We start from the raw sequence: 15,681 nt of genomic DNA on the forward strand, positions 1-15,681 counted from the left end.
CCAGGATATGCATATAATTGTTACCATTGGAAAGAAGACTTTAAAGTTTGTAGAAATGTAAAAATAATGTAGGAGAATATAACACAATAGATGTGGTAGGAGAAAATCCAAAGAAAAACAAACTGGAATTATTTTATTTGAGAGAGACCATCCTCTTAGAAATGCAAGAGAAAGGTCATATTGAAAATTAGCTCCCTGGACACAATTCCTATGGCTTCCACAGGGTGTCAGCAATCTGTGGTCAAGGTTTCAGGCTTGTAACTTCAAAAACAAATAAGAAATAACAGTTTTAGTAGAAAGACCAAGTCTTGAAATTTGTTTTTGCACACTCCATGAAGAAATTACGCACCCGCTAAAATCGGTTTCCTATTGAACATACTTCTTTACAAAAGAAATAGTATAGTTTGTTTACATTTTAGGGTATCTGAGGAGTAAATATAAACGTATTTTGACTTGTTGAAACAAAGTTTAGGGGTAGATTTTCAGATTCCTTTCTCTGCAAGTTGAACGAGTGGATTACTCAAATCGATGGCACCAACTAAACAGACTTTCTGGGATATAAAGAAGGATTTTATCTAACAAAACGACACTGCAATTATAGCTGGGACCCTTTGGATGACAAATCAGAGGAAGATTTTCAGAAGTAAGTGAATATTTAATCTTTATATGAGAATGTATGAAACCTGTGCCAGTGGAAAAATTATTTTGATGTGGGGTGCCGTCCTCAAACAATCACATGGCATGTTTTCGCTGTAATAGCTACTGTAAATCGGACTGTTTTGCAGTAATAGCTACTGTAAAACAGAATTTAAGCTTTCAGCCGATATAAGACACTTATATGTACCTAAATGTTTAAAATGCATAATATTTATGATTATTTATTTGAATTGCGCTCCCTCCAGTTTCACCGGAAGTTGTCCCGCTAGCGGGACACCGATCCTTTTCAGCCAATAGTGGTTAACCAGGGGTGGAGTTATATCAATGTTGAGTAGATTTCTTGTGAGATTTGTTTATGACAGTTTGTAGTGGAACATGTATACTTTCAGCAACTCACTCATAGGTGGGCTGCGACCTGTTGGACACCCCTGTTCTACACAGACAAAATAGACCTACCCTCAGAGGACACTATTGGTCAGCCCCATACACAGCCACACCTACCAAGCCTTACTGACAAGGGGATTGATCAATATAGGGAAAGGTTAAAGACTCAATGAGAGCTTGACTGCTACCAGTCAATCTCATATACTAGGGTATAACTCCTCTATAGACCAAGGGTCATTGAGTTATAAAGGTCCAGAAACATGCAATACATACACATAACCAAGCAAACATCCAACGTCAACAGTGATCCAGGCTGTCTATCCTGTATCGTTGTGTTGGGTCTGCTGGACCTGGCCACGGCCTACTGTGACAACTGCCTGTCAGTACATCATCAAGAGAGTCTCGCTGTGTGCCACGACCCAGAGGTCAGTCCCACCCCCACACCTAGCAACAGGTAACCCTTTATCCAATCTGCATTATCATATTTCACCCTGTAGCTGTGGTTAGGAGCAACTTCTACCAAGCGCACTCCAGGGTTGTGTTCATTAGTGCAACTTCTACCAAGCCTAGTCCAGAGACGTGTTCACTAAGGAACACCGTAGCAAAGAAGGACGAGTGTTTGTCATTGGACAGGTTTAATTAGTACCCCCCCAGTTTCAGACCGTTTTCTTCCATTTCGTGCCTACTGAACACGACCCAGGAGGGTTAGGGTCAGTTGAGTTCTGGTTGAATTCCTATTCCAGTGTGATGGTTGGAGTGTTAACATCCTATTTCCTGTTTAACCTTGTCGTGTTTCTCGGATCTGGAGCAGTTCTGCTTTAAGTTCTGTGTGCACCCCCTAACGGCGGTGAACCAGACTGTGGCCTTCTGGCATATCCAATGCATCCTGTTCAAAGAGTTAATCTGCAGAGCCAGCTGCTGTGGAACCCGAACTGACCACTGAACCACGCAGATTCTCCTCCCACAGTCTCCCTCAAAGGGGGCTATGTTAAAGCTGCGCTAACAAGGCCCTGGCCTGCAGTCTGATACAGAGCCACCCAGCTGTACCATTTGCCTTAGTGTTAGCCACAGTGCCTGCTTCTGGTTGTCTGTCTACTGCACATGAGATTGGTGGCAAAGGACATTCAGAAGAAGCTACCCTAACCACTGTATTAGGGTTGTTAAATAATTGTTCAGAGGACCTATTAGATAGGGATATCATCTTCTGTCTCCCTCTGCGATTTGGTAGTTTCATCCTGCGTCTCTGAAGGCCAGTTTTTTAATTTTCCCATTGTTCCTTCCAATCGTACGTGTGGATTGAGTTTGTTCTTGACAAGTGAGGAGCACATCTGCACTTCCTGATGTGCAGTGGGTTGTGGGAGAGTGTGTGAGATTGAGTATGTATCTTATCACTATGGCCAGATATCACTCTGGTGATATCCATGCTCCAAAATGAAGAGGGTCTCAGGTTATAAAATGTTTGTCTTGTCATAGGGCTGGATTCAATCCATATCGCGGAAGAGCCACGTAAAAATGTCAAGGTAATTTCCAATTGTGCCGACATCATGAAAATACTGCGCACGCATCGATGAGTCCGTGCTTTGTGATGATTCTGAACGATCAACTAGCTAGAGACAACGACACGAAGCTGCCTTGGGCGGAATCCTACCTGGTTCGTTTTGGCTAGTTTTATACCACGTGTTGTTTTTAGGCGTTTTGACTGATTTCATGTCAATACTAATATGGCAAAACAAATCGCTAGCTAGCTAACCAAATAGTTCCTGGAGAACATTGGGTTGGCTGAGTTATTGGATGCAGTATTTTCAGCCTGTGTTGAAAGATGTTAGAGATGATTTCAGACATACGGTATTGTTACTTTTCAGTAATGTATGCACTATACAGTATCTTAGCTGTACAGAAATATTGTACAGGAATATTATAATTGCCTATTTTTATGATGCTTATTAAAAATAATTTGTAGATATATTTACTGACATACGGAGTGTGAGACGGCTGGGTCACGGTTGCTTTGACGAGTGTCTGGTTCCAGTTTTGATTCCATTCCAACAATCAGTCATTTATTTCTATGACTATAACATGACTATGCCAATTGTATGAAGTGCCAGTTGGCCTTTCTCAATATGACCCCAGACTGCTGAACCAATAAAAATACACTGACCAGCTCAGTAGTGTTCCTTATTGGACCCAGTTCTGAAGGCCACTTTACCTCAAGGGCAGAACAGAACACCTTTGATCAGTTAGATCAGTGGTGCCCAAACTGTGTGGCACGAGGGTTGACAGGGGGGGAGCAGTGGTACTTGTACTTGAAGAATTAAGGTCACTAATTAGTAAGGAACTCCCCTCACCTTGTTGTCTAGGTCTTAATTGAAAGGAAAAAACTCAAACCTGCAGACACACTGGGACCTCCGTGGAATGAAATTTGACACACCTGGGTTAGATGACAGTTCAGTGGTTGGAGTCCAGGGCTGCGTTCAGTACGGAAAAATAGTGTGCAGTTTTCAACTAAATGGAAAACGTTGATGTTCTGAATGACCAGTTGAAAATGGAGAGTTGGGTTTGTGCACCTGTGCCCTTTTAAATAAGTCACTCATTGCTTCAAGCCACCCTCAGCAAACGGAGCAAACATACTACAAAGTCTGTTCCAGAACGTTGAAGAACGTTTTGGGGAAAGGATTCCTTCCGTACAAACCGTCACTCAACGCAGCAAACGTTTAATCCAACTGAAAACACCCCAGGTGAGAGTCAAAAAAATAGTCATCTTGTTGATGTCCTTTCTTTTCACAATAGCCTAATAAAGGCAGACAATCTGAAACCATGCTAAAATAGTGCACTTGACTTCCAGTAGTTTTCAAATGAACCGACATATGCAGCGTTTATCCTGGAACATGGTAACGTTGCCTTTGAAAGCTGCTTGTCTACAAACATGATTGAATCCCAATCAAAATATGAGCGTGGATTGCATTGTGTTTGGACAGACAGCCCAACTTGTATATTTTTTCACTAATTGCTCTTTTGACCAATCACATCAGATCTTTTTCAGAGCTTATATGATTGGCCTAAACACCAGGTTTACAGTGGTGGAAAAAGTACCCAATTCTCATACTTGAGTAAAAGTAAAGATACCTTAATTGAAAATGAAAGTGAAAGTCACTCAGTAACATACTACTTGAGTAAAAGTCTAAAGGTATTTGATTGTAAATATACTTAAGTTTCAAAAGTAAAAGTATAAACCCGTTCTAATTCCTTATTAAGCAAAGAGCACCATTTATGTTTTTGGACAGATAGCCAGGGGCACACTCCAACACTCACAAACTCTTTGTAAATTATGCCTGTTTAGTGAGTCCGTCAGATCAGAGACAATAGGGATGACCAGGGATGTTCTCTTGATAAATATGTGAATTAGACCATTTTCCTATCCTGCTAAGCATTCAAAATGTAACGAGTACTTTTAGGTATCAGGGAAAATATATGGAGTAAAAAGTACATTTTCTTTAGGAATGTAGTAAAGTAAAATATATAAATAGTAAAGTAAAGATACCACAAAAAACAACTTAAGTACTTTAGACCATAGCTTACAGCATGATGTAATAGTGAGGGTGGAGGGCATAACATGCCGATTGCCATGCAGAATGTTCATGGTTCAAATCCAAGTGTGGTGTTTTGGAATAAGGGAACTCTAATCTGCCACAGACAAGTTTGGTTCTTCATTTATTACTGAATGAATAAAAAGTGTGTAAACAAGTAACAGTGCGGTTAAAAGAAGTGGATGAGCAATTAGACACATGCAAGTTGTTCCTACCCATAGGATTTAGGAATAACTCTAAACCCTAATCATGTAGATAACAAGTTCTAGGTACAGAAGATGTTAAAAATTTCAGTCCGGGATATAAAAATGATTGAAATGAATGCTTTGAGGTACTACGCAATGCAACAATTTCACATACAAATATACACTGAGTATACTAAACATTTGGAACACAATATTGAGTTGCACCCCCTTTTGCTCTCAGAACAGCCTCAATTCATCAGGGCATGGACTCTACAAGGTGTCGAAAGAGTATCACAGGGATGTGGGCCCATGTTGACTCCATAGTAGTGTAAAGCTGGATGTCCTTTGGGTGGTTGACCATTCTTGATACACACGGGAAAGTGTTTTGAGTGTGAAAAACCCAGCAATGTTGCAGTTCTTGACACAAACCAGTATGATTGGCTGGCTGTCATTTGGGTGGTTACCCGTTTAAAGGCACTTAAATCGTTTGCCATGTCCATTCACCCTCTGAATGGCACACATACACAAGCCATGTCACAAGGCTAAAACATCCTTCTTTAACCTGTCTCCTCCCCTTCATCTACACTGATTGAAGTGGATTTAACAAGTGACATCAATAAGGGATTATAGCTTTTACCTGGATTCACCTGGTCAGTCTATGGCATGGAAAGAGAAGGTGTTCTTAATGTTTTGTATACTTGCTATCAACACAATAGCAACAATTTTTGGGATCTATTCATAGAAATATATATTTATATAAAAATATATATTGTTTAAAGGTAAAACATCCTTTTGTTACTGGCAAGCAAAATGGCAGCCTCTTGTTTCATAATTGGTTCTCGGTCTCGGAGTTTGAACATACAGTATAAAGAACAACAGTACTTTTTGGGGGGGATTATAATATTGACAAGGTAAGAAAGTGGATCTACGTGAAAACTATTGTGAAATCAAATTCTCAATATGGCTGCATAATGCACCCCATAAAATCTTGTGATGCCAATGAACTGAATGAGGGAAGGTGGATTATGGGGGTTGTAGTTGATCTGGCAGGGCTGCTTATCTCTTCAGGGCTGACCTGGCATCCCTTATGGCTGCCGTAGCGCTCTGTAACTCCATTTGCTTCTTCTTAAACTCTGAACAAAGGGGGAGAATACATTAGATTTAACATTCACACAATGCTATGAAAACTACTGTACACCAATAATTAAACCACCAATTCTCACCTCTCTCTTGCTCTGAGAGCATCTGTGATAATTTTCCAGAAGCCTCCATCACTCTCAGAGAGAGATCATAATCTGAGAGCGAGAAACAAAGTCACCGATTCTGATAATATGCTCCCAACATGGATTAATTTGGTTTTATTTTATACAACCCAACCGTGCCACTCACCCTCCTGACTGGCCTTATCCGACAGGATCCTATTGGAGATGCTGACCATGTCAGAGAAGAAGGTGGTGAAAATGGACTGTGTACAGCCTGCTTCGTTACACCTTCTCCAGAACACTCTGCTGGCTGCAGAGTCAGAGCCAGAACCAATAGGTGAACCCAGGCCTCCGGGCCCAGCCAGGGGATGATTGGATACAGAGTGTGGAGAGGACACAGGGGTGAAACAGCAATCAGGTGAGACTGGTGGACTGGTACGAGTAGGTGTGTTGGTGACATTGAGTGGACCAGAGTGGACAGATGAGATGGGACCAAGTGTGAGAGAGCTGCCCTGTCGACCAGAGAGGACAGGTGAACCAGGACTAGCCACAGAACACGGCTGAGAACTGCACACTGAGAGGAGAGAGAACAAAAAATGTCTGCATTATCAAAGCTTTTCCAAGACTAAACTGATAAGTAGGGATAGTAAGGAGTGTAGAAGGTGAGTAGTTACCTGAGAGGTTTGTGTCCTGAGAGGGTTGTTCAGACACCACACACAGCCTCACAGGCAGCAACAGACTCTGAGACTCAGCATCCAGTAGAGATACAGTAATGATCAAACCAATAGTTTAGGACCAGTATAGAGACACAGTAATGATCAAACCAATAGTTTAGGACCAGGATAGAGACACAGTAATGATCAAACCAATAGTTTAGGACCAGGATAGAGACACAGTAATGATCAAACCAATAGTTTAGGACCAGTATAGATTTAATGATCAAACCAATAGTTTAGGACCAGGATAGAGACACAGTAATGACCAGGATAGAGTAATGATCAAACCAATAGTTTAATGATCAAACCAATAGTTTAGGACCAGGATAGAGACACAGTAATGATCAAACCAATAGTTTAGGACCAGTATAGAGACACAGTAATGATCAAACCAATAGTTTAGGACCAGGATAGAGACACAGTAATGATCAAACCAATAGTTTAGGACCAGTATAGAGATACAGTAATGATCAAACCAATAGTTTAGGACCAGTATAGAGATACAGTAATGATCAAACCAATAGTTTAGGACCAGGATAGAGACAGTAATGATCAAACCAATAGTTTAGGACCAGTATAGAGATACAGTAATGATCAAACCAATAGTTTAGGACCAGGATAGAGACACAGTAATGCTACAGGAAGTGTTGGACAAGAATAGTCAGAGTTGTGTAACTCACTGAGTCTATGACTGTATGGTCCCCATCGCTATCGTCTCTGTGTTCAGGTTCTGGCTGACATCCTGAGGAAAACCAGTGGTTTTGTTATTATCAGGTTTGATATTCAACCTCCTGGCAATATGCTGTGTGCGTGTACCCTGACATGTTTTACCTCTGGTGAGAGCCACAGCATGATTTCTGGGATGTAAGAGAGCAATGTTATTTTTCTAACGTCACTGTACAATACAGAGGCAGGCAACTGTTATCTCCCCCCCCCCCCTTCTAGAATATTTGGCCTACACAGGAACCGCCTCAACACTGAAAAGATAACATGTGTCATGATTGGGTTTTCATACCCATCAGACTAAACAGTAGTTTTATTGATACCAGACTGGAGCGCCATCATCATTACCTGTGTTCAGAGAACACACTGTCTTCTAGATCAGACTCCAAAGGGGCTAACTCCATGTCAATTCCATTCACAACTCCGTCTGTTACAGAACATACACAAATACTAATCAATGCAATGCATCACTCGTCTTTGTAAAAACTATATTGAACAAAAATATAAATGCTACATGTAAAGTGTTTCTTGAGATAAGACCCTATAAATGTTCCAGATGCACAAAAAGCTTATTTCTCTCATATTTCTTGCACAAATGTATTTACATCCCTGCTATTGAGCATTTCTCTTTTGCCAAGATAATCCATCCAGCGGACAGGTGTGGTATATCAAGAAGCTGATTAAACAGCATGATCATTACACAGGTGCAGCTTGTGCTGGGGACAATAAAAGGCCACTAAAATGTGCAGTTTTGTCACACAACACAATGCTACAGATGTCTCTGTAGCATTGTAGCAAGCGCGCCTGTAGCACTGTAGCAAGTTTTGAGGGAGTGTGCAATTGGCACGCTGACTGCAGGAATGTCCACAAGAGCTGTTGCCAGAGAATTTAATGTTAATTCTCTACCATAAGCCCCCTCCAACGTCATTTTAGAGAATTTGGCAGTACATCCAACCGGCCTCACAACCTCAGCCCCCATGTAACCAAGCCAGCCCAGGACCTCCACATCTGGCTTCATCATCTGTGGGATTGTCTGAGACCAGCCACTGGACAGCTGATGAAACTGAGGAGTATTTCTGTCTGTAATAATTTGTGGGGAAAAACTCATTCTGATTGGCTGGGCCTGGCTCCCCAGTGGGTGGGCCATGGCTACACCCCTGCCCAGTCATGTGAAATCCATAGATTAGGGCCTAATGAACTTATTTCAATTGACTGATTTCCTTATATGAACTGTAACTCTGTGAAATTGTTGTATGTTGCATTTACATTTTTGTTCAGTATAAATATAAATCGACAACAATCAAGATAATGAAAAGGGAGCCTACTGGAAAAATAAAGTAACCTGAGTTTGAGAAATCGTTCTGAATACTCTTGCTCCACTTTCTGGACTTTTTTGATGATTTCACTTCCGGTCTGTGACAGAAAAAGTAACAACTTGCACAGTGTTCAGAAAAATAGTGTCCAGAGAATTAAAGAGACATATTTACATATTTCACTTTTTGACAGCAAAGAATGTTAATAAATCTACATGCACTCAAAAAGCGAAACAGAACAGGGCAGGTCAGCATCAAAGAAACAGACCACCCAACTTCAACATGCAAACATGAATTCCATACTTACGTGCTAGAGCAGCTCAACCGTCTCTGTTCCAACAGCAAAAGCAAAGAGATTACGGTTCACTATGATATTATCATATATGATTACATGAGCATATTCCATGACTTTGTTAACTGAAGACACATCCATTCTCAACAGCTAAATACACACCTTGGGTGTTTCTTTCTGCCGTCGTTTACTAGACATGTTGGAGTCACTATGGTAAGATGAGGGTCCTGCCACTGCATCAAGTCCTTCACAATTGAAACATAAATTTCTACATGATAAATCTGATCTTTAAACTACAGGGAAACACAACCAAAGGAGAAGTCAAGTCTATGTTGATGTGAGTCAATGGAGACAAATGACTCACCTTTCAGCTCTTTCTGCAACGCCTGTGGTTTATGCTTTTTACAATACAGCCTAAGTGACAAAGACAGACATGCCAGGCTCTCACAACTAAATAATAAAGCACTGTACTGACATTAATGATAGAAATTAAGGAGCAAAGATGTTGTTTTGGAATGAAAAACGCCTCATACTCACTTGACAATGCCACTGTCGATGTGCTCTAGACTGAGGCTTTCCTCTTTCCTCTCACAGACCAGACAAAACAGTTGGAAATGGGAACGGAAATTGATTCATTTATTTGTTTTTGCTTCTCAGAATTTAGCTGGATGATGTGCTTCAATGATGGTGACCAGGTAATCAGTCATATAAAGGCCTAGCTATTAACTATCCATTCCACAATGGTCCTGTATGTGTGTTATTACAGTACAGTCAGTGGAATACAGACCTTGGGTGACGTTTCTCCATTGTTGTTCATCGTTTTGTCTGAATCACCGTTGGTAGACAAAGCTCTACTCACTGTTTCATTGGTTGCTGTGTTGAGACAGAAACATCCCTCATTAACAATTGAAAGAAAAACCTCTAACTTACAGCTTTTTGCTGGAACTGCCAGCTGGACCGGCAGAGGCTGCGTGTTTGTGTACAAAGACAGGAAGATTTGCCCTGATGGACGAATAGGTATTTAAATCAACTAAACACAACCAGATGGATATTGGGATAAACAAATGAATTGATGTCTACTATAGTAACAGTTACTCAGGTAGCCTACAGGCATGAACCAGCCAACTCACCTGCTATCGCCAGATTATGCTTCAGACAGTACAACCTGTAAAATACAGAGACAGTCATAGAGACCCATAACATGCTCATGACCTTTATCTACTTCCCCAGAGTCAGATGAACTCATGGATGCCATTTGTATGTCTCTGCACCCAGTATGAAGGAAGCTAGAGGTAGTTTCGCGAGTCAATGCTAACTATCATTAGCGCAATGACTGAAAGTCTATGGTAGCGCATCGCGCTAACCCTAGTATGCAACTTCCTTCCACCAGCACGCAGAGAGATAAAAATGGCATCCACACGTTCATTTGACTCTGGGGAAGTAGATAATGATTGTTTATTTGTTTTGCTTTTTCATTTGGACACTTGAAAACAAGATGGTGCATCTCAAAATAATTCATCCTGCAAAATTTCAACGAAATAAATAAAGGGCTTCATTGCCAAAATCCTGAAGTATCCCTTTAAGTTGCTAAGTGAGAACCACCTCTCATTTGCAATGAAGTTGAAAAATATATTTCCCAGTTGTTTAGAAAGAAAAGACGTTGTGCCTCGCACTTACGTAAACTTCTCTTCTGTGTGGTCATCGACGTTTTGGGCCCCATCTCGCACAGCGCAGGGGTAGTGGTAGGACTTCTTACAACGCTTCACCTCACATCCCACCGTGGCACCCTTCTTCTTACATCTGTAACAAATCTGGGGAGGAGAAAAAGTACTGTAAGCAACAGTTTGTTGTAATGGCTACATTAGATTAAACTAAACATCATACATAACTAGTTGATCTGACGAAAACAGACTTAATTCCTTCAAACAACCAAAGGAAAATAAAATAACCTCACCAGTCTGTTTCCCCTCTTCAACTCGTTAAGGACGTCTTCCACAGAGAAACCAAACAAGTCGTCAAACTCTGGCGAATTCTGGCAAATAATCCCTGATGAATACAGCTGCAATTCAGACAACACAGAGCAGAGAGTTAAAGGGGCAATCTAGGATTCAAACAACAATCTGGGATTATCATAGATGGTCAGTCCTTGCATCTATGAATTTGAGTGGTTACATAACACGTATATCTCCCGCCAAAAATACAAATAAAACACATAATAGGTCTAAATGTTAGGTAAACAATCAAATTCACAGAGCTGTGGATGGGAGGACTGACCATCCTTGGGATCAACATTAGTTTTAACCATGTTTTGAAGCCATTCAGTGTTTGTTTACAATTACATTGTTTACAAACAAACAATGGATGTTATTTTTGGGCGCCATGCATGGTATTTTGGGGGTTCTGAGTGTGTATGATAGTTGTACTAAACATAAGGAATGCATGGCCGCGGGAAGATGTTTTGGGGTGGGGGATTTTCTCTCCGCTCTGCTGACGAGTATATTTTTCCCCTAATGCAGGGTTTCCAAACTCGGTCATAGTTGGTTATTTGAATCAGCTGTGTGGTGCTAGGGCAAATAACTAAACGTGCACCCGGTGGGTCCCCAGAACCGAGTTTGGGAAACTCTGGTCTAACCAAAACGACCTAGAAAAGCACTGTAATCGCTCAGCACAATTAATTTTTACATTTAACCTTTATTTAACTAGGCAAGACAGTTAAGCACAAATTCTTATTTACAATGACGGCCTACCCCAGCCAAACCCTCCCCTAACCCGGGCGATGCTGGGCCAATTGTGCACTGCCCTATGAGACTCCCGATCACGGCCAGTTGTGATACTGCAAGGGATCAAACCCGGGTCTGTAGCACTGAGATGCAGTGCCTGAGACCGCTATGCCACTGGGGAGCAGTTGGGGGACACCCAGGACTGAGTTTGGGGAAACCCTGGGGTAGACATAAATAGATTAGGAAATTACTATGAAATAATACAATGTTTCAAGTTTTATATATTACTTTGTTTTTATTTGATTACTTTATTATTTTGAATTCCTTAAAGTAATCTCATCTCTGCTCAGACAGTAGCAGCCAAACAGCTCTCCGTAGCCGATGTGAGCAAGACATTTAGCCAGGTCAACATTCGCAAGGTCGTGGGGCCAGAAGGATTACCAGGATGTGTACTCAAAGCGCGGACCAACTGGCAAGTGTCTTCACTCACATGTTCAAACTCTCCCTGACTGAGTCTGTAATACCTACATGTTTCAAGAAGACCACCATAGTCCCTGTGCCCAAGAACGCCAAAGTAACCTGCCTAAATGACTACCGCCCCGTCGCACTCACGTCTGTAGCCATGAAGTGCTTTGAAAGGCTGGTCATGGCTCACATCAACACCATCATCCCAGAAACCCTAGACCCACTCCAATTCGCATATCGCCCCAACAGATCCACAGATGACGCAATCTCAATTGTACTCCAAACTGCCCTTTCCCACCTGGACAAAAGGAACACCTATGTGTGAATGCTGTTCATTGACTATAGCTCAGCGTTCAACACCATAGTGCCCACAAAGCTCATTACTAAGATAAAGACCATTGGGACTGAACACCTCCCTCTGCAACTGGATCTTGGACTTCCTGACGGGCCGCACCCAGGTGGTAAGGGGAGGCAACAACACATCTGCCATGCGGATCCTCAACACAGGGGCCCCTCAGGGGTGCATGCTTAGTCCCCTCCTGTACTCCCTGTTCACCCACAACTGCGTGGCCAAGCACGAATCAAACACCATCATTAAGTTTGCTGACAACACAACGGTGGTAGGCCTGATCACCGACAACGATGAGACAGCCTATAGGCTGGAAGTGTGGTGCCAGGACAACAACCTCTCCCTCAACGTGAGCAAGACAAAAGAGCTAATCGTGGACAACAGAAAAAGGAGGGCCGAACAGGCCCCCATTAACATCAACAGGGCTGTAGTGGAGCAGGTCGAGAGCTTCAAGTTCCTTGGTGTCCACATCACCAACAAACTATCATGGTCAAAACACACCAAGACAGTCGTGAAGAGGGCATGACAATGTCTATTACCCCTCAGGAGACTGAAAACATTTGGCATGGGTCCTCAGATGCTCAAAAAGTTCTGCATCTACACCTGGTATGTAAAACTGTTCAGCATCCGACCATAGGGCGCCTCAGAGGGTAGTGCGTACGGCCCAGTACATCACTGGGGCCGAGCTTCCTGACATCCAGGGCCTCTATGCTAGTCGGTGTCAGAGGAAAGACCAAATAAATGTTTGACTTCAGCCACCCAAGTGAAACTGTTCTCTCTGCTACTGCATGGCAAGCGGTACTGGAGCTCCAAGTCTAGGTCCAAAAGGCTCCTTCTACCTCCAAGCCATAAGACTGCTGAACAAATCATCAAATGGCCACCTGGACTATATACATTGACTCGGCACAGGTAACCCCTAAGGTTATATATAGCCTCGTTATTGTTTTACTTTAGTTAATTTTCTTAAATCTATTTTCTTGAAACTGCATTGTTGATTAAGAGCTTTTAAGTATGCATTTCATGGTAAGGTACACTTGTTGTTTTTGGCGCATTTGACAAATTTGATTTGAACTTTCTCCCCATACGGTCCTGTCTTCAGTCATCCTATTTAGCTAGGCTAGCTGCAGAGTTGTCTGACAATATCATTTGACTCGTTCTTCAAAGACGACGAGGAATACTTTCAAACGACGAGGAATTACTTATCCCTCTACCTCGTCGTTGTTGTGTACATTCCTCTCTCATGCGGTCTACGTGCATCCAACCTAATGTAGTAGGAGGGATTTATGATTTTGTGGCTGTTGAACTAATTACGAAACGGGAAAAAAACAGGCCCAATGGATTATGGTCATTGTAGTTAATTATTACGTTTGCGCTGAACTAGGTTGAATATTTGCTTAATGATTTACTTAATGAAAACTCCCTTTCGCTCAGCGTCCCACGTGGTTCTTGAGTTGATTTCTCTCATGAATGATTTGATTTCTCTAGAGAAAAGGCGTCCGTTACTTAGTTGTTTAATAACAACTAAATATGTCGGTTAATCGTTCAGTATTACCCCCAAATAACTGGCCCACATCTCCAACCTAGGCCAGAGAAGATCTTTGCCTAGGGCTAACCTCATTTAGAATTTAAATGGGAAAGTAAACCACAAAGCCATGCAGCCTATCAAACTTGTAAAGGTTGTCTCTTCTTTAGTGGTCTCCTATCGTAACCAAGCCCAAATAGAGCCCGACCAAAAACAGTGCAGTATGAAGATGGGCTAAAACTGCTCCTCCAATAGAAAACCCTCGATCACACTCGTAGGTATTATTGTCATGGCGACGTTGTCTAGCAAAGGCATAACGGTTGTCTTGCGCATGTGCACGCTGTCAAATCAAAGGGACTCCTTCGATATTAAGTTTAAAAAAAATAATAATTTTTAAATTAAAATGGGCTTTAGGATTGAGAAGTTTGCGGAACTTACCGGTTTAGGAAGGCAATTGGGTGTGTTAGTAAATTCACTCTAGAGTGCGCTCTGGTCGTTCGTAAATTAAGAGCTTTCGTTCAGAGCGCACTCTAGAGTTTTTATTTATTTATTTCACCTTTATTTAACCAGGTAGGCTAGTTGAGAACAAGTTCTCATTTACAACTGCGACCTGGCCAAGATAAAGCATAGCAGTGTGAACAGACAACACAGAGTTACACATGGAGTAAACAATTAACAAGTCAATAACACAGTAGAAAAATAAAAAAGAGAGTCTATATACATTGTGTGCAAAAGGCATGAGGAGATGAGGCGAATAATTACAATTTTGCAGAGTGAATTTCCTAACACACCCAATTGCCTTCCTAAACCGGTAAGTTCCGCTAACGTTCCCGGAACTCTCGCGATGTTGCATCTCTGGGTTTAGAAACCCTGCGGCCCCACTGTCCACCATAGCGTGTTAGCTCAGTGTTTCCCAAACTTGGTCCCCTGGACCCCAAGGGGTGCACGCCCTAACACTACACAGCTGATTCAAATGATCAAATCTTGATGATTACTTTAATCAGCTGTGTAGTGCTAGGGAATACACAAAAACGATCCATTGGGGATCTCGAGTGTTGGCGAAAAAACTCAAACGTGCACCCCTTGGGGTCAAGAGGACTGAGTTTGGAAAACCCTGTTAACTCGTTTTAGTTCTCTTTGCTAGCCTATCAGCAGCAAAATTATCCGTGTAGTTTCAATAACAGGTCGCAGCAATAGAGCTTTTAACCTTACCAAACAGTTCTGATGAGCGGTGATAGAACCTTTCGTTGATAACGGTCCAGTTGTCCGATTTTCCTCGGACGTTAGACAAAGTACGCATTGGACTTTCTTGCCATGTTGATCCGTACCCATCCTGCAGGTGTTCGTGTATTATCTTTCGCAACAACTTCCCCAAATCAGAAAATTGTTCGCGCCAACCTCCGCCAGTCTGCCACTAAGAAATTCCGTGTTGGCTGGGCATCCGGTTTCGCTTCTTCAGAAATGTTGTCGAGGCAAGTCTCGGTGTGGTTTTGGTTTCATTCTACTTTGGGGGGGTTTACTGCCATCAGTAAACGGCAGGGATCGTCAACTATACTTAACAAAAATAAA

At 41.9% G+C, this 15,681-nt stretch overlaps 1 protein-coding gene across 3 annotated transcripts; it reads right to left on the bottom strand.

Annotated features, from left to right (window-relative positions):
• Positions 1–4,732: 4,732 nt before the first annotated feature.
• Positions 4,733–15,562, bottom strand: LOC115113012 (PHD finger protein 11-like). 3 transcript variants are annotated; one of them, XM_029640206.2, is made up of 16 exons: positions 15,325–15,562; positions 11,011–11,115; positions 10,734–10,867; positions 10,187–10,221; positions 9,844–9,929; positions 9,421–9,442; positions 9,219–9,301; positions 9,072–9,094; positions 8,794–8,864; positions 7,800–7,878; positions 7,560–7,585; positions 7,409–7,470; positions 6,687–6,753; positions 6,200–6,586; positions 6,034–6,105; positions 4,733–5,943 (listed from the first exon to the last, which is right to left on the bottom strand). In XM_029640206.2, exons 1-16 carry the CDS (start codon positions 15,442–15,444, stop codon positions 5,867–5,869), a joined length of 1,449 nt encoding a protein of 482 aa, XP_029496066.1. In that variant the 5' UTR covers positions 15,445–15,562; the 3' UTR covers positions 4,733–5,866. The 3 variants fall into 3 exon arrangements, with proteins under 3 accessions (XP_029496066.1, XP_029496058.1, XP_064871269.1); XM_029640198.2 differs by having other exon boundaries at positions 6,687–6,759; XM_065015197.1 differs by having other exon boundaries at positions 6,687–6,767; positions 7,408–7,470.
• Positions 15,563–15,681: the final 119 nt, after the last annotated feature.

The sequence above is a fragment of the Oncorhynchus nerka genome, linkage group LG3 (assembly GCF_034236695.1).
Source record: "Oncorhynchus nerka isolate Pitt River linkage group LG3, Oner_Uvic_2.0, whole genome shotgun sequence".
Taxonomy (NCBI): Eukaryota; Metazoa; Chordata; class Actinopteri; order Salmoniformes; family Salmonidae; genus Oncorhynchus; species Oncorhynchus nerka.

Bases quoted from the DNA above. Each gene is read 5' to 3' on its own strand.
- LOC115113012 (XM_065015197.1), bottom strand. From the start codon at position 15,444: ATGGGTACGGATCAACATGGCAAGAAAGTCCAATGCGTACTTTGTCTA. The intron at 11,116-15,324 runs GTAAGGTTAAAA...TCTGAATTGCAG, and splicing joins CCGCTCATCAGAACTGTTTG to CTGTATTCATCAGGGATTAT. The intron at 9,443-9,843 runs GTCTGTATTCCA...CATAAACCACAG, and splicing joins ATGGAGAAACGTCACCCAAG to GCGTTGCAGAAAGAGCTGAA.